Source organism: Amblyraja radiata, chromosome 1 (assembly GCF_010909765.2).
Source record: "Amblyraja radiata isolate CabotCenter1 chromosome 1, sAmbRad1.1.pri, whole genome shotgun sequence".
Taxonomy (NCBI): Eukaryota; Metazoa; Chordata; class Chondrichthyes; order Rajiformes; family Rajidae; genus Amblyraja; species Amblyraja radiata.
This window is the reverse complement of record NC_045956.1, coordinates 36399926-36419403: the sequence shown is the minus strand read 5'-3', so window position 1 is coordinate 36419403 and position 19478 is coordinate 36399926. Positions and strand designations below refer to the sequence as shown.

At 42.8% G+C, this 19478-nt stretch overlaps 1 protein-coding gene across 2 annotated transcripts in view; it reads left to right on the top strand.

The window, feature by feature from the left end:
• Window positions 1–538: 538 nt before the first annotated feature.
• LOC116972943 (mitochondria localized glutamic acid rich protein) overlaps window positions 539–19478 on the top strand; it is a 37780-nt gene continuing 18840 nt past the window's right edge. Inside the window, exons 1-3 of one of the 2 annotated variants that reach the window (XM_033020553.1) lie at window positions 539–866; window positions 10023–10126; window positions 11304–11409. In XM_033020553.1, the coding sequence (XP_032876444.1) occupies window positions 785–866; window positions 10023–10126; window positions 11304–11409 (292 nt within the window). In that variant the 5' untranslated portion in view covers window positions 539–784. The remainder of the gene's footprint in view (window positions 867–10022; window positions 10127–11303; window positions 11410–19478) is intronic. The other variant, XM_033020545.1, reaches the window with a different exon arrangement.

Sequence of the window (19478 nt, the reverse complement as noted above, 5' to 3'; positions counted from 1 at the left end):
TTTAATTATTCGCAAGAGTCACTGACTTTTTTCCTATTTTTTGTAAGCCTCTTATTTAAATCCCAAATATAGTTAAAGAAATACACTTCTAAATAAATTTCATTTTTGCTTAACATAGAGCATTGAAATAATAGTTTAAAATAGCAATATACATAGCCAGAAACTGAAACTTATGTCCTAACCACATCCAATTAAAAGTTTAATGTAATGCTTAAAGTGTGCCTTTGGTTTTGGAGAACTTGGTTGCCCTCGCTTGACATCATGTTTCGACCAGTCTGAAGAAGGATCTCGACCCGAAACATCACCCATTTCTTCTATCCAGAGATGCTGCATGTCCCGCTGAACTACTCCAGTTTAAACCAGCATCTGCAGTTCCTTCCGACACGACATGTTGCGTCCAGAGCCAAGTTCATCTAACTTTTTGAAAAGGGGGTATATTGTGGATGAAAAGCCTTGCTGATCTAAGATGATAGCTGTTTTCGAGCTTCCTCTGATGTATTTCTGCACAATGATTGACATTGTTGAAAACTAGCCGCCGACTTTCGTTGTTTAATAATTATTCAGTGTGGGCGGGTTTCGGAAACCCACATGGCAGAAGCGACCTCGGGATTTTGCTACTTGCACACTTTACGCTTGCCGTGGACGTGACGCTGTCAGTCAAGCAGCGGCGGCGGTTTGGGAGTGTGAGTGAGAGAGAAGATCTACTGTGATCTGCAGAGCGCCCGGCGCTGTTGGTCTTTTCCACAGCAGAAACTGCCACCGTTTGGATCACCAAACAGGCACGATGTATCTCTGCAGGGTCGCCTACCACAACCTGGCCAAGCTGTCGATATCCTCACGATTACTTAGGAACGTGTACAGAGACGGTGAGTACTGCACAGATATGCCGGCTCCTCTGAAACGATAGATTCAATTATTTTAGGTGACAATTTGTCAGAGTCCCGGAGAGAATTCACTTGTTTGCAGCTGAACTGAACACAAAGATCAAACGAAGTTAATCATTGTACTATAACACTCCCCCGATTTAGGCCAGACGTTGCGAAAATGCGCGTTGTCAAGAAAGATAAGTGACAGTACTTTAGTTTTGTAATTAATACCCGTTGGGTCAGTAACGTCGCAATGAAGCCTACCCTACAAGACAGACCCCAAGGTCAATCGCTTTGCTCCAAGGGCAGTTCTTTATTCTAACCACGCAGCGCATTTTTGAGAAAATTCGTATCTATTGGCCGTGGGCTTTTTGGGAGAGCAGATTGAAATGTTATTTTTAGAGTTGGTTATGAAAGCATTCAGCCTCAAGCGTTTGGCGGTGCCCTCCTGAAGCAACGCACCACTCCACTTCATCTCAGCTGACTGCCTTTAAAACCCGCGATTCCAAGAGTTAGGAAAATTATTTAGTTACCTCCCAACCTTAGACTTTCACACCGGCAGTGACAGGATGTCCATTCCAGTGAGGTTATCTCTTGGGCCTTATAAATGCTCAGTGAGCGGTGAAATGGAGAGCGGTACATAAATAGTGTGACTGCGCTGTGGTGGGGCAGGTGCCCCCATGATACTCTGTTTCGAGAGCCACGCTTGTCATGAGTTAAGCCGCACGAAGCTCCGTCTGCAGGCTAATAGAAAACTAGGTCACAGGTAGATCAATGACACAGAGCACAGGAATGTCCTACTTATCTGTCTTCAGAGGGGTGCAGATGAAAAACTAGAGAAAACAATTATTATGCAAATCCAGTTCACGCAAGTAAAACAAAACGTATAAACCCCCTCCATTTTTCCCTCCACCGTCTGAACACATTTGTCCCAGGGTTCGTGGTACCGCCCCCACATTGCATAACCTTGTCCCGTGTTTCACAGGCTTCAAATGGTCAGGCGCGGCGGGAGCAGCAGTAATTCCATTAGTGTCTCAGTGCATTTGGCAACTAGTGGGAGGTTTCACGGCAGTCGGGTTACGACCCATGACCCGTGCTGTTGCTACGCTACGCCAACTGGAGTACACGCGATGAACTGCAGGTAGGCACTTACCATTGTTTCCAGCGTAGCGGGCCCGTTAAATCCCGCCGAAATTGTCAATTTTTGCGCTGTAAATAATTATGGAAATCGGGATAAGCGTGTGAGACATTTAGCCTACTTCAGAATTCCAAAAGTGAGGAGAAATGACGGTAGATAGAAGTGAGAGCTGAAGGGACAACAACAGACAGAGTGCTTAGCGAACATTGGCCGTTTGCTCACTGCATTTCATCAACTAAGGCATTATTTGTGTTTTTTCTTGATTCCTTTGGCATCTAAAAAGTTTCAGAAGTGATAAATCTGGCTGTAAATTTTTTAAATCGCCCATGGTTCTCAAGTGGGTTTTTACATACAAAATGAAAACGCATCTGAAGAAAGATTTACAGCCAGATTTATAATTTCTGAGACTTTTTAGATACCAAAGGAATCAAGAAAAAACACAAATAATGCCTTACTGTTGATGAAATGCAGTGAGCAAATGCGATAATTCCCAATATTTTCAATTCCGATATCTGCACGGCCAATGTTCGCCAAGAACTTTAGCTGCTGTTGTCCCTTCAGCTCTGCTTCTCTTTACCTTCATTTCGCTTCACGTTTGGAATTCTTAAGTTGGGTACATGTCTCTCACGCTTACCCCGACTTCCACAATTTTGTTCAGCGCAAACATTCAACATTTTGGCGTTTTTTAACAGGTAGGAAAGTACGCGATTCTTGCATTAATAACATATACCGGAAGTTACGGATGTCCTCCAGATGGATTGAGCGGCTCTGTGCGTCAAGCCCTATGACCCAGTGACCTTACGTGCAACCCCCCTATAACTGGGCAAGTGTCCCCTTTAGTGATTTTAGCAGTGTTCTGTGTCCGATGTTCATGAGACGATCAAAGGGGGAAAAAATATGTGGTGCGACTCGGCACTTTGATGTGTCCTGGGTTGTTTTAGATTTAAAACACATTTTGTCCATATTCCACCTTAAGAGGCTGTCTGGAAATGTGGGTCTAAAGTCATCAGCGGATTAGGAGCATTTTCAGGTTCAGTCATTGCCCGAATAAGGTTTCCTCAACAAAGCTAAATTTTGGGTTTGGATTTCAGATTTAATTGCAATGGATTTTTTTTTTTCGAAGAACAACAACTGATGTTAGCTTGTGAAAACTACACATTCTTTTTTTCAATGTGTTGAGATCTTATAAGTTTGGCAACTTCCTGAAACGATAACCAAAAAAGAAAAATATTGTTCATTGAAAACAAAATTGATTGGACTCTTAGAGGTTGAATAGAGGCTCGCAGGCGAAAATATAGTAGACAAGCTAATTTCTAATATTTAGAAGAAATAATATCCTATAAATATCAGGCCCTATTTCAAATATCAGACAGGATCAGAAAACTTGACAATCTAATCAGCGAAAGCATTTAGGTGACACCACATGTATCCCCAACAGATTCTGGATCGTTTTATATAAAACTGCTTGTATTTAAGTCATAAGTAAATAATGTCCCAATTCACATATTTCTTAACATTGCTTGGTATGGGTGTGCAATTTTATGAAATCATTAGAAGTGATATAAGAAGCCTTTTAATAGAAGGGGCAATGGATATTTCGAAGTCTCTTCTGAAGCTTTTCAATATCAGGATAATTGAACTCAGGATTGACTGGCAATTTTAGGCAAGAACATCAAGGAGTATGAAGCATAGCCAGTTGTCATCATTAAATGGCAAGCTGTCTACTGTCTATGCTTCATACTCCTTTTGTCTCCTTTTCATCTCTAATATTTGTCACTTATTCCACCCATATGCCTATCAACCCCACCTATCACTTTGACCCACTGCCGCCTCTTTACCAACTTTCTACACCCTACTACAGTCAGTCTGAAGAAGTCCTGAAATGTTGCCTATCCGTTCCCTCCACATATTTGCTGCCTGACCCGCTGAGCTGCTCGTACACTTTGTGTTTTACTTAGGAGTCCAGCATCTGCAGTTGGTTGTGTCAACAATTTTGGGGACTTGACTGGGTTGTTCCTGTTCCAAACGTGTATCCACAAACGGCCCTGGGCTTGTATCCGCTGGAGTTTAGAAGAATGTGGGGCGACCTCATTGAAACGTATAGAATAGTGAAAGGCTTGGATAGAGTGGATGTGGAGAGGATGTTTCCACTAGTGGGAGAGTCTTGGACTAGAGGTCATAGCCTCAGACTTAAAGGATGTTCTTCAGGAAGGAGGTAAGGAGGAATTTCTTCAGTCAGAGGATGATTAATCTGTGGAATTCTTTGCCACATAAGGCTGTGGAGACAAAGTCGGTCGATATATTTAAGGCAGAGATAGATAGATTCTTCTTCTTCTTCTTCTTCTTATCGAGTCCACACACAAGATTAGAAGTTGTTCAGCCAGAGCTGAACACACTTCTTGGCATCTGCCCAATGGTGTCTGTCTTGCGCTTCTTGTGCTTCTTGTGCGTGGTGGTGGAAAGATTGGTTGAAACAGGGCCGCGACGTGAACGCTCTTTCCTTGGCCCCAGATAGATTCTTGATTAGTATGGGTGTCAGGGATAATGGGGAGAAGGCAGGAGAATGGGGTTAGGAGGGAGTATCTGCCTGATAAGCATGATTGAGTGACAGAGTAGGCTTGATGGGCCGAATGGCCTAATTCTGCTCCTATCACTTATGATCTTATGAACGACGTTCCAGGAAAATAACATTTATTTTCAAAGTTTTTAGTCCTTTCAAATTCTGACACCCAAATCAGGACATATTGTGGAGGCAAATCACCCCCTGAGACCTGCTTGGAGCTAACAGTAGATGTGCCAAGGTTTGGGTTATTCCAAAGCAAAGTCGCAGCACAGCTTCTGGTCAGCAGAGCACCAGCTGCCAGACACCTCTTGCTGCCCTCAAGCCTGACTGATAAATTGTGCGGCAATTTCACAGCTGAAGACTGACCCTGGATCATGCCAGAAGAAACAGCATGGCTGAGGTGAAAATGGCTGAAGTTTCCTGGTGAAAATGGCTGAAAATGCCTTTCAAAACTTTATTCCCTTGCACATTAAATTTTGCATCCATGATAATATGCTTATGATCACCAGATTAAATAAATTTTCAGATTTCCAAAAATAACACCTTTGTTTAGGATTAATCAAACTTTGAGCAATAATTCAGGCGGCTAGCTAGGCAACAGCAATGTTTAGACTAGAGTGATTAAAACAGTTAGTTGACCAAATATATCACGATTTAATGTTAAAAGTGAAAGGGCTCTGATGATTACATTTCCATAGTTTTCATAAAAATTCAAACCAAAGATAATTCCTGAAAACTTCCATTGCATAATGATTGGGCCGAGCCAATCATGCCCTAATTTCCTGCAAGCTAAAGTGCATGCACTGTAGAGGAGCTGCAAGATTCGAGCAAATGTGCATCTCACCGGTTGTAACTTTCTTTGGGCTAATTTTAATTTCTATATTAATCTCATTCAATTTTATAAATGCTCTCTCTCCACTTGTAATCAAATCATATTTTTCTTCCTCCTTGTCAATATATAATTCATTATGTTCTTCCACTAATTCTAAGGAAGAAGGCTTCATTGCTTCTTTATAATTCCAGTTGAAGGATCATTAATGGTGATTTTACCAAAGTCACCAAAAGGAACATTTAACATTTAAATCAGAGGATAGTGTATAGTTGTACACTTTACTGACCTTACTCTTCCAAGTGGTTCAATTTTCTTTTGGCTGGTACATAGCTGGCAGGTTGCCTTCATCGCAATAGCTACATTCCATTATTACTTGCACCGAACTTTCCAAGATCCTGAAGTATTGCATCTCTTTTGCCCTTAAAACAATAAAGAGACAAAGAAAATCAATTGAAACAGATAACAAAATGATTTCAATAATTGGCAAAGATAAAACACTGACCACAATCACTTAACCTGAGACACAAAGACTTTGGATGGCCCCTGTCTATGCCTCAAATGAACAAGAACATACTTCATGAGCACCATGAGAATGTCAACACTGGTTGAAATTGAGATCCCGGTTACATCTTAATTGGAATGGATGTGGTCCTGACTTTACATAATGTTGTGCTGGAGGTTATAGACTGAAGGCACATCCCCTCTGATATCTCAAAGGAGGAGGAATCTTGAGTAAAAGTCATACATAAGTAGCATGTTTTATTTGAGGCATACTATGCATGTAAAATACATAGTGATCTTTGTAGTCATTTTGGAATTCAATTAGTGATGTCTGACCACTCTGGCTTGTCATAATACCAGTACACATTTCAGGTCTGTAAATCCAGTTAAACAAAGGTCAATTTGGCTACTTACATTCAATAATAATAAATTGGATTACACTTCCAGAAAAAATAAACCCAGTTTTCAGATCTTAATAAATAACGTAAAGCTTGTTTTTGAGGGTTTTTTGCATAACTTTAACCATATAACAATCACAGCACGGAAACAGGGCATCTCGGCCCTTCTAGTCCGTGCCGAACACGTATTCTCCCCTAGTCCCATCTACCTGCACTCGAACCATAACCCTCCATTCCTTTCCCGTCCATATACCTATCCAATTTATTTTTAAATGATAAAATCGAACCTGCCTCCACCACTTCCACTGGAAGCTCATTCCACACAGCTACCACTCTCTGATTAAAGAAGTTCCCCCTCATGTTACCCCTAAACTTTTGTCCCTTAATTCTCAGATCATGTCCTCTTGTTTGAATCTTCCCTACTCTCAATGGAAAAAGCTTATCCACGTCAACTCTGTCTATTCCTCTCATAATTTTAAAGACCTCTATCAAGTCCCCCCTTAACCTTCTGCGCTCCAGAGAATAAAGACCTATCTTGTTCAACCTTTCTCTGTAACTTAGGTGCTTGAAACCCAGGCAACATTCTAGTAAATCTCCTCTGTACTCTCTCTATTTTGTTGATATCTTTCCTATAATTTGGCGACCAAAATTGTACACCATACTCCAGAATTGGCCTCACCAATGCCTTGTACAATTTTAAAATTACATCCCAACTTCTATACTCAATGCTCTGATTTATAAAAGCCAGCACACCAAAAGCTTTCTTTACCACCCTATCTGCATGAGATTCCACCTTCAGGGAACTATGCACAGTTATTCCTAGATCCCTTTGTTCAACTGCATTCCTCAATTTGCTACCATTTACCATGTACGTCCTATTTTGATTTGTCCTGCCAAGATGTAGCACCTCACACTTATCAGCATTAAACTCCATCTGCCATCTTTCAGCCCACACTTCCAAATGGCCTAAATCTCTCTGTAGACTTTGAAAATCTACTTCGAAAACCTCTCTGAGTTATGCACATAACATGGATTAGCGTCGTGATTATAAAGTTTATAGAACATAGCACATAGAAACATAGAAAATAGGTGCAGGAGGAGGCCATTCGGCCCTTTGAGCCAGCACCGCCATTCATTGTGATCATGGCTGATCGTCCCCTATCAATAACCCGTGCCTGCCTTCTCCCCATATCCCTTGACTCCACTAGCCCCTAGAGCTCTATCTAACTCTCTTAAATCCATCCAGTGATTTGGCCTCCACTGCCCTCTGTGGCAGGGAATTCCATAAATTCAAAACTCTCTGGGTGAAAAAGTTTTTTTTCACCTCAGTCTTAAATGACCTCCCCTTTATCCTAAGACTGTGGCCCCTGGTTCTGGACTCGCCCAACATTGGGAACATTTTTCCTGCATCTAGCTTTTCCAGTCCTTTTATAATTTTATATGTGTCTATAAGATCCCCCTCATCCTTCTAAACTCCAGTGAATACAAGTCTAGTCTTCAATCTTTCCTCATATAACAGTATAGCACAAGAGCAGGCCTTTCGGCCCATAATGTAGGTGCCGAACATAATGCCAAGATCATCAATTGTCTACCTGCATATAACCCATATCCCTCCATTCCCTGCATATCCATATGCCTATCCAAAAGTCTTTTAAATGTCACTAACATATCTGCTACCCTGGCAGCATGTTCCAGGCACTTGCCACTCTCTGTGTAAAAAGCTTGTGGGGTGCATCTTCTTTCAACTTTGCCCTTTCACCTTGAAGCTCTGTCTTCCAGTATTTGATTTTTCCATCCTGGGAAAAGATTCTGACTGTCTATCCTATCCATGCCTCTCTTCTATCAGTTCGCTCCTCAACCTCCGGTGTTCCAGAGAAAACAATCCAAGTCTGTTAATCCTCTCCCTATAAGTAATCCAGGTATCATTCTGGTACATCTCTACACCCTTTCCAAAGCCTTCACATCTTTCCTGTAATGGAGCACCCAGAACTGCACACCATATTTCAGATAAAGTTAACTATATTACAAATTCTAATGTTTATTTGGGAATATATAATTCAAGCTTAGTCAGCAGAGGTAGATAATTGTGTTTAAAATTTCAGCTGGATTTAACCATTTGAACATTCTTGCCTGCCCTGCCGTTCAAAGCTGTTCAATAAATTTTCACTTCATCGCCCTAAACTCTGAACATGTTTTTATCTCTGGAAAGATCTGCAGTGCACTTTGTGAGAGGTGCCGTATTTTTGCAGAAAATAATAAATTGAGCTAAATACCTGACCATCTTTGCTCCTTTGAGGCAGTTTGACAGACATCATAAGTGTGGCACTGCAAGGTACTCTTCACTCTTTTAAGCTGAAAAGCAAGAACAGACTGCTGACCTCCAACAGACGCCAAGCATCTCCTGCAAGCTCCTTCCTGCTCTAACCCTTGCCGCCCACAACAACCATGTGAGGTCTTGAATCTCTCTATCCAAAGGCTGAGACCACCCGCTCTACTGATATTGTTGCTTCCCACCCTAGCCCTTTGCTCTATGAGCCTGATGTCTTGTGCTTACCCTTGTTCTGAATATGTGGTGTTATACAGGTTCTCTCCACTCCAGTCCATTTCTGAACCTTTCCTGTCCATGAATTCCATTCACCATCTTCCTCAAATCTGTTCCTACTGAATTTATGACCTATGATATCTTTGTTTGGCTGCAAGGTTAATGATTTACCTTCTCGAGAGACTGCTCCTCTACCTTAAAATCTATAATTGTCATCCCTTTTCTCATGGCTAATCTTCAGCATCACAATCTCCTCCTCTTGATCCAATTCCCAACTTTCCTCTGCCCTGCAAAGTCTCTAGTTTCCCATCTTTGCATCTATCCTGGTTGGAACTCTTAGTCTGTCTTCTGCCACTCAGGTTCCTGACATGGCAGTGAATTCCACTAATTGAAGATAGATACAAAATGCTGATGTAACTCAGCAGTATCTCTCTGGAGAAAATGGATGTAACGTTTCAGGTTGTGACCCTTCTTCAGACTGATTGTGGGGAGCGGGGTGGGGGGGACTGGAAACATGAAAAGACTAGGACAAACCAGAGCCAGCAACAGATGCCCTCTGTTAGGGAGGTTCCCTGATAGGCCAATTGTTATCTAGGGACAGTGTGATCCCTAGAGGGATACATTGTTGCAAACTGTGGAATTAGTTAACCAACTTGTAGTGGAGGAAGGGGAGCAAGAAGGGAAGGGGGGAGGAGAATGTTTGTAGCAGTTACCTAAAGTTAGAGAATTCGACATTCATACTGCTGGGTTGTAAGCAACCCATGTGAAATAAGAGGTGCCCTTTTTCTTGCATGATTTGGAGCTACAGCTCTGTCAGTTTGTGGTTAATATATCAGTTTAATGTTCTTGAGGAGATGAATTCTTCTCAATAAAGCTACTACCAAATTTAGATTGTCTTGTGGTTGAAATTTGATCAGAGTTCCCCTCCTTCATTTCATAGAACTCCTTTACCTTAATTTTGTGTCAAGTGTGCAGAGCTGCCCTGTCCTGTTCAGACCTAAATAACAAGCTCTGTGGTTGCCTCCTTGTTGCTCAGGGCCAGGTGGCTTCACTGATAGGCTGGAATGACTTTAACCATTTAGAGCCACGTTATCCCATTGGTGTTGCCAACTGTGTCCAGATCAAAGAGTAACTATCTGCTTCTATACCTTCTCAAGCTCGTGACTTTGCTTTGCTTCACAGGATCGATACGACAGATATCGTTTGGTGGTCATTCAGGCTCCTCGGGAGAGAACATGATATATGCCCTAATAGTCGGTGGAGTGATTGGAGGTGGAAGCCTTTACGTAAGAGCCAGTTCCATTAACACATTCAGACCTATATCAGTTTCAGACTGTGTTCTTCTGCTTGGCACAATATACTATCCCTCACCTTCAAGCTCATGACTGAGTCTCCCTGCACACCAAGGTCCCCTTTGTGATTTGGTAAAAGAATGATGGTGAACTGCTCCCAGAAGAAAGATTCAGAGAGTCATGTAGCACGGAAACAGGCCTTTCACCCCAGCCAAACTGTCCCATCTGAGCTAGTTCAATTTACCCACGTATAGCTCATATCCTGCTAAACCTTTCCTATCCATGTACCTATTCAAATGTCTTTTAGATTATGTTATTGTACCTGTCTCAACTACTTCCTCTGTCAGGTCGTTCCGCATATGTGAGAATGGTCCCACCCAAGTTCCTATTAAATCTTTCCCCTCTCACCTTAAATTTATGTCCCCTAGCTCTTGATTCACCAATCCTTGGAAAAAAAGTTTTAAAAAAAATCTATCCTATCTATTCCCCTCTTGATTTTATACCCCTCTATGTTCACTCCTTAACCTTCTACACTCCAAGGAATAAAGTCCTAGCCTGCCAACCTCTCCCTGTAGCTCAGGCCTTTGAGTCCTGGCGGCATCCTTGTAAATCCTCTCTGCACTCTCTCTAGCTTAATGGCTTCTTTTCTGTGGCAGGGTTACCAAAACTGAACACAATGCACAACTGATAACGGTGAGTACAATTCATAAACACAGAACATAGAATAGTACAGTACAGCAACAGGTCCTTTGGTTCACCATGTTGATGCTAAACATGATGTCAGCTTAAACTACTCTCCTCTGCCTGCGTGTGATCTATCTCCCTCCATTCCTTGCATATCCATGTGCTTTAACTACAATCCGTTTTGAGTGCTTTATTGACTTAAAAAATAGTGAACGATGTTTTACAAATGTGAATATTTCTGTTCCCTTCCTTTTAAATGTGGAAATTGTTATTTAAGATGTCCTTTTTTAGAGAGCACCGGTAAAGATCCAGCTACTGATTGACTTCTGAACTTTTACGCAGAAGCAGCATCTGGAATGAGATGCAGAAAGGATAAAAATAAATGATTGATTTTCTATCGCAATTATTTGCAGAAACTACATAACATTTTCAATTGCCTGCATTTTTTGTTGGCATAGGTGATCAATGATGGATTGTGTTTCCCCAGACATACAAGGTTCTCCACAATGACAAAGCCAGATACAATGACAGAGTTGCAGAGATAATGGAGCGTCCGAAGAATGAGAGCACACCCAAGGAACTGCAACCTAAGGGTAAGTTATACTGTTACGTAAAGTTACAGCTGCCTCGGGTTGTGATCCAATTGCTGCACCAGACTCAGCTACGATGTTTGAGCTTGAGTTTAGTTTATTGTCTCGTGTACCGAGGTACAGTGAAAAGCTTCTGTTGAGAGCCAACCAGTCAGCAGAAAGACTATGCATGATTACAATCCAGCCATCCACTCTATACAGATACATAATAAAGGGAATAACGTGAATAATGTTTGGCGCAAGATAAAGCCAGTAAAGATGTTTGTTGGTGCTTGGAATAATGGCCAGGACATACAAGAGTTTGGACATTTCAAGCATTACCACAGACCCACTGACTGTGCCTCTAAGTTTCTAAGGGGTGCTGCCTGTATGGATTTTGTACGTTCTCCCTGTAAACGCATGGGTTTTCTCCGGGTGCTCCGGTTTCCTCCCACACTCCAAAGATTCAAAGGTTCGTAGGTTAATTGGCTTCGGTAAAGTTTGTAAATCTAGTGTGTAGGATGGTGCTAGTGTATGGGGATCGCTGGTCGGTGTGGACTTAGTTGACCGAAAGGCCTGTGTCCACGCTGACTCTCTAAACCAAACTAAAATAAAATTATAAACACAACTTGGACCAAAGTCCTCAGCAATTGTAGACACAAGGACTGCAGATGCTGGAATCTTGAGAAAAACACAACATGGACTAACTGAGTAGATCAAGCAGCATCCGAAGAAGGGTCCCGACTCGAAATGTCGTCTTTCTATTCCCTCCAGAGATGCTACATGACCCGCTGGGTTACTCCAACGCTTTGCGTTTTACTCAGGAATTGTTCCTGGCTTCAAGCATGTCATTATTTAGTTCGTTAAAAAAAATTCTCAAACTGTGCTGCATGTCAGATAGCACTGTGACTGGAGAGTGTGGAGTAGAGGAGAGAGCTGAAGGTGAGGCTGAGCTCAGTGTTATTGGAATCTGACGCGTTTTCAGATGTTTGCATGAAGGATTAGGAGAGGGTTTTGGATAAATCCTGGGGGAAACTTAGGGGCACAGGCACGGGAACAGTGCCATTATAGGTGGTTCTCTTGGATAAGACAATAGATATTCATGCAATCAGATGGGAGCAATCGTAGAGTTCTGGATATTGGAGGAGGGATGTCGAAGGAAAGCGTTGTGGAGTCCCACGGAAAAACCTACAGACAACACAACATAGAGCAAAGGAGAGAGTCAGTTCATCGTGGTCATAGTTATTATATCTGATAGTAAGAAGTATACAACTTCCCTTTTCAATGAATTATGCCAAATATAATGTGGATAAATGTGAGGTTATCCACTTTGGTGGCAAAAACAGGAAAGTTGACTATTATCTAAATGGTGGCCGATTAGGAAAAGGGGAGATGCAACGAGACCTGGGTGTCATGGTACACCAGTCATTGAGAGTAGGCATGCAGGTGCAGCAGGCAGTGAAGAAAGCGAATGGTATGTTAGCATTCATACCAAAAGGATTTGAGTATAGGAGCAGGGAGGTTCTACTGCAGTTGTACAGGGTCTTGGTGAAACCACACCTAGAGTATTGCGTACAGTTTTGGTCCCCAAATCTGGGGAAAGACATTCTTGCCATAGAGGGAGTACAGAGAAGGTTCACTAGACTGATTCCTGGGATGTCAGGACTTTCATATGAAGAAAGACTGGATAGACTCGGCTTGTACTCGCTAGAATTTAGAAGATTGAGGGGGGATCTTATAGAAACTTACAAAATTCTTAAGGGGTTGGACAGGCTAGATGCAGGAAGATTGTTCCCGATGTTGGGGAAGTCCAGGACAAGGGGTCACAGTTTAAGGATGAAGGGGTAATCCTTTAGGACCGAGGTGAGAAAAACATTTTTCACACAGAGAGTGGTGAATCTCTGGAACTCTCTGCCACAGAAGGTAGTTGAGGCTAGTTCATTGGCTATATTTAAGAGGGAGTTAGATGTGATCCTTGTGGCTAAAGGGATCAGGCGGTATGGAGAGAAGGCAGGTACAGGATACTGAGTTGGATGATTAGCCATGATCATATTGAATAGTTCGAAGGGGCGAATGGCCTACTCCTGCACCTATTTTTTATGTTTCTATAATCCAAGTTCCTTTCTATTAGGCAGATTAGAGGGATCTGAAGGAAGAACAACCCTGTAGTTGCTTAAATAGACCAAAATGCTGGTGCAACTCAGCTGGTCAGGCAGCATCTCTGGAGAGAGGGTATGGGTGACGTTTTGGGTCGAGACCCTTCTTCAGACCTGAAATGTCACCCATTCCTTCTACCCAGAGATGCTGCCTGTCCTGCGGAGTTACTCCAGCATTTTGTGTATATCTTCAGTTTAAACTAGCATCTGCAGTTCCTTCCTACACCAAGAGATGCTGACATACATTTATCACACACATTGACTTTGTCATTGCAAAGGGCTAATGAAACATTTCCAATAACAATTGCAAAGTGATTTGACTATAAATCTGAAAATAAAGATTACCAAGCAAATAATTAAATTACAAGACACAAAGTGAAGAAAGAACCCAACCTGAAGCATCATTCACCATTCACCTTCTCCAGAGATGCTGCTTATAACCATATAACAATTACAGCGGGGAAACAGGCCATCTCGGCCCTTCTAGTCCGTGCCGAACACTTACTCTCACCTAGTCCCATCTACCTGCACTCAGACCATAACCCTCCATTCCTTTCCCGTCCATATACCTATCCAATTTATTTTTAAACGATAAAATCGCACCTGCCTCCACCACTTCCACTGGAAGCTCATTCCACAGCTACCACTCTCTGAGTAAAGAAGTTCCCCCTCATGTTACCCCTAAACTTCTGTCCCTTAATTCTCAAATCATGTCCTCTTGTTTGAATCTTCCCTACTCTCAATGGAAAAAGCTTATCCACGTCAACTCTGTCTATCCCTCTCATCATTTTAAAGACCTCTATCAAGTCCCCCCTTAACCTTCTGCGCTCCAAAGAATAAAGATTTAACTTGTTCATCCTTTCTCTGTGACTTAGGTGTTGAAACCCATGCAACATCTAGTATATCTCCTCTGTACTCTCTCTATTTTGTTGACATCTTTGTGGAACCTTGTCAAATGCCTTACTGAAGTCCATATAGACAACATCCACCGCTTTACCCTCATCAATTTCCCTAGTAACCTCTTCAAAAAATTCAAGAAGATTAGTCAAACATGACCTTCCAGGCACAAAGACCTTCCAGTTGACTGTTCCTAATCAGACCCTGTTTATCCAGATGCTTATATATATTATTTCTAAGTATCCTTTCCATTAATTTGCCCACCACTGACGTCAAACTAACAGGTCTATAATTGCTAGGTTTACTCTTTAAACCCTTTTTAAACAATGGAACAACATGCGCAGTACGCCAATCCTCCGGCACCATTCCCGTTTCTAATGACATTTGAAATATTTCTGTCATAGCCCCTGCTGTTTCTACACTAACTTCCTTCAATGTCCTAGGGAATATCCTGTCAAACCTGGAGACTTATCCAATTTATATTTTTCAAAAGTGTCAGTACTTCCTCTTCTTTGATCCTCATAATTTCCATAGCTACTCTACTTGTTTCCCTTACCTCACATAATTCAATATCCTTCTCCTTGGTGAATACCGAAGAAAAGAAATTGTTCAATATCTCCCCCATCTCTTTTGGCTCTGCAGATAGCTATTCACTCTGACTCTCTAATGGACCAATTTTATCCCTCGTTATCCTTTTGCTATTAATATATCTGTAGAAACCCTTTGGATTTACTTTCACCTTACTTGCGAAAGCAACCTCGTATCTTCTTTTAGCTTTTCTAATTTCTTTCTTAAGATTCTTTTTACATTCTTTATACTCCTCAAGCACCTCATTTACTCCATGCTGCCTATAATTATTGTAGATCTCTCTCTTTTTCCGAACCAAGTGTCCAATTTCCCTTGAAAACCATGGCTCTTTCCAATTTTTACTATTTCCTTTCAACCGAACAGGGACATAAAGATTCTGTACTCTTAAAATTTCACCTTTAAATGTCCTCCATTTCTCTTCCACATCTTTCCCATAAAACAAACTGTCCCAATTTACTCCTTTTAAATCCTTTCGCATCTCCTCAAAGTTAGCCTTTCTCCAATCAAAAATCTTAACCCTAGGTCCATTTCTGACCCTCTCCATAATTATATTGAAACTAATGGTATTGTGATCACTGGTCCCGAACTGTTCCCCAACGCATACCTCTGCCACCTGACCCGTCTCATTTCCTAACAGGAGGTCCAGCACCGCCCCTGCTCTAGTAGGTACTTCTATGTATTGCTGCAAAAAACTATCCTGCACACATTTTACAAACTCCAACCCATCCAGCCCATTTACAGAATGTGTTTCCCAGTCTATGTGTGGAAAATTGAAATCTTCCACAATCACTACCTTGTGCTTACTACTAATATCTGCAATCTCCTTACATATTTGCTCTTCCAATTCTCGCTCCCCATTTGGCGGTCTATAATACACCCCTATAAGTGTTGCTACCCCTTTCCCATTTCTCAGTTCCACCCAAATATCCTCCCTAGACGAGCCTTCTAATCTATCCTGCCAAAGCACTGCTGTAATATCTTCCCTGATAAGCAATGCAACACCTCTACCTCTTGCCCCTCCAATTCTATCACACCTGAAGCAACGAAATCCTGGAATATTTAGTTTCCAATCACAGCCCTCCTGCAACCATGTTTCACTGATCGCCACAACATCATACTTCCAGGTGTCAATCCAGGCTCTAAGTTCATCCACCTTTCTTACAATGCTCCTAGCATTAAAATATACACATTTAAGAAACCCACCCGCTCTTATTCTCTGTTTATTGTCTTTTTCTTCTCTCTCCCCTACATTTTGGGTCAGAGTGCTACCATTCTCTGCCTCCTACCTCACACACTGACTGCTAGCTTTCCCAATTCGAGTCCCTCTCCCCAACCATACTAGTTTAAAGTCTCCCCAGTAGCCTTTGCAAATCTCCCCGCCAGGATATTGGTCCCCCTCGAGTTCAAGGGCAACCCGTCCTTTCTGTACAGGTCGCACCTTCCCCAAAAGAGGTCCCAATGATCCAGAAACTTGAATCCATACCTACTGCACCAGTCCTTCATCCACTCATTTATCCTCCACCTCGCTCCATTCCTACTCTCACTGTCGCGTGGCACAGGCAGTAATCCTGAGATTGTTACCTTTGCAGTCCTTCTCCTTAACTCTCTACCTAACTCCCTAAATTCTTCTTTCAGGACCTCTTCTCTTTTTTTACCTATGTCGTTGGTACCTATATGTACCACAACCTCAGGCTCCTCTCCCTCCCATTTCAGGATTTCTTGGACACGTTCAGACACATCCCTGACCCTGGCACCAGGGAGGCAAACTACCAACCGGGTCTCCTGTCTGCGTCCACAGAATCGGCTATCCGACCCCCTGTCTATAGAGTCCCCTATTACAATTGCCCACCTCTTTTCCTTACCCTTCTGAGCAACAGGACCGGTCTTTGTGCCAGAGGCCCGGCTACTGTCGCTACCCCCAGGTAGCCTGTCTCCCCCACCCTTACTCAAACATGAGTACTTATTTTCAAGGTGTACAGCCACCGGGGTACTCACCAGTCCCTGCCTCTGCCCATTGCCCTTCCTAACTGTGACCCAGTTTTCTGTCTCCCGTGGTCTTGGAGTGACCACCTCCCTGTAACTCCTTTCTATGACCTCCTCGCTCTCCCTGAGCAGACAGAGGTCATCGAGTTGCTGCTCCAGGTTCCTAAAATGGTCCCTTAGGAGCCCCATCTCGACGCACCTGGCGCAGATGTGGACGTCTGGAGGGCACTCAGACTCCATGACCTCCCACATCTGACATCCAGAACAGTAAACTGCCCTGGCCCTCATTCTCCCCCTTATTCGAATACAATAAAGCCTTACCCGGGATACAAGCCAATCAGCTGCTCCCTCTGGTCTTCTTCCACCAATTAGAGGCTTCCACCAGACTCCTTCTCTGGAAGTGAGATGGAACGTTGCAGATTTGGGTATACTCACAGCTCCAGGTAACTCCTCCTCGCACCGACGGCTCCCCGGGCCTCTGTAGAAGCAAGACCCGTGCTGTTTTTATACTCACAGCTCCATGTAACTCCTCCTCGCACCAACGGCTCCCCGGGCCTCTGTAGAAGCAAGACTTGCGCTGTTTTTATACTCACAGCTCCAGGTAACTCCTCCTTGCACCAACGGCTCCCCGGGCCTCTGTAGAAGCAAGCCCCGCGCTGTTTTTTACTCACAGCTCCAGGTAACTCCTCCTCGCACCAACGGCTCCCCGGGCCTCTGTAGAAGCAAGCCCCACGCTGTTTTTATACTCACAGCTCCAGGTAACTCCTCCTCGCACCAACGGCTCCCCGGGCCTCTGTAGAAGCAAGCCCCGCGCTGTTTTTATACTCACAGCTCCAGGTAACTCCTCCTCGCACCAACGGCTCCCCGGGCCTCTGTAGAAGCAAGCCCCGCGCTGATTTTATACTCACAGCTCCAGGTAACTCCTCCTCGCACCAACGGCTCCCCGGGCCACTGTAGAAGCAAGCCCCGCGCTGTTTTTATACTCACAGCTCCAGGTAACTCCTCCTCGTACCAACGGCTCCCCGGGCCTCTAATGGACTAATTTTATCCCTCGCTATCCTTTTGCTATTAATATAGCTGTAGAAACCCTTTGGATTTACTTTCACCTTACTTGCCAAAGCAACCTCATATCTTTTAGCTTTTCTAATTTATTTCTTAAGATTCTTTTTACATTCTTTATACTCCTCAAGAACCTCATTTACTCCATGCTGCCTATAATTATTGAAGATCTCTCTCTTTTTCCGAACCGTGTCCAATTTCCCTTGAAAACCATGGCTCTTTCCAATTATTACTCTTTCCTTTCAACCGAACAGGGACATAAAGATTCTGTACTCTTAAAATTTCACCTTTAAATGTCCTCCATTTCTCTTCTACATCCTTCCCATAAAACAAAATGTCCCAATTCACTCCTTTTAAATCCTTTCGCATCTCCTCAAAGTTAGCCTTTCTCCAATCAAAAATCTCAACCCTTGGTCCATTTCTGACCTTCTCCATAATTATATTGAAACTAATGGTATTGTGATCACTGGACCCGAAGTGTTCCCCAACACATACCTCCGCCACCTGACCTATCTCATTTCCTAACAGGAGGTCCAGCACTGCCCCTTCTCTAGTAGGTACCTCTATGTATTGCTGCAAAAAACTATCCTGCACAAATTTTACAATCTCCAAACCATCCAGCCCATTTACAGAATGTGTTTCCCAGTCTATGTGTGGAAAATTGAAATCTCCCACAATCATTACCTTGTGTTTACTACTAATATCTGCTATCTCCTTACATATTTGCTCTTCCAATTCTCGCTCCATATAAACCATATAACCATATAACAATTACAGCACGGAAACAGGCCATCTCGGCCCTACAAGTCCGTGCCGAACAACTTTTTTCCCTTAGTCCCACCTGCCTGCACTCATACCATAACCCTCCATTCCCTTCTCATCCATATGCCTATCCAATTTATTTTTAAATGATACCAACGAACCTGCCGCTACCACTTCCACTGGAAGCTCATTCCACACCGCTACCACTCTCTGAGTAAAGAAGTTCCCCCTCATGTTACCCCTAAACTTCTGTCCCTTAATTCTGAAGTCATGTCCTCTTGTTTGAATCTTCCCTATTCTCAAAGGGAAAAGCTTGATCACATCAACTCTGTCTATCCCTCTCATCATTTTAAAGACCTCTATCAAGTCCCCCCTTAACCTTCTGCGCTCCAGAGAATAAAGACCTAACTTATTCAACCTATCTCTGTAACTTAGTTGTTGAAACCCAGGCAACATTCTAGTAAATCTCCTCTGTACTCTCTCTATTTTGTTGACATCCTTCCTATAATTGGGCGACCAAAATTGTACACCATACTCCAGATTTGGTCTCACCAATGCCTTGTACAATTTTAACATTACGTCCCAGCTTCTATACTCAATGCTCTGATTTATAAAGGCTAGCATACCAAAAGCTTTCTTTACCACCCT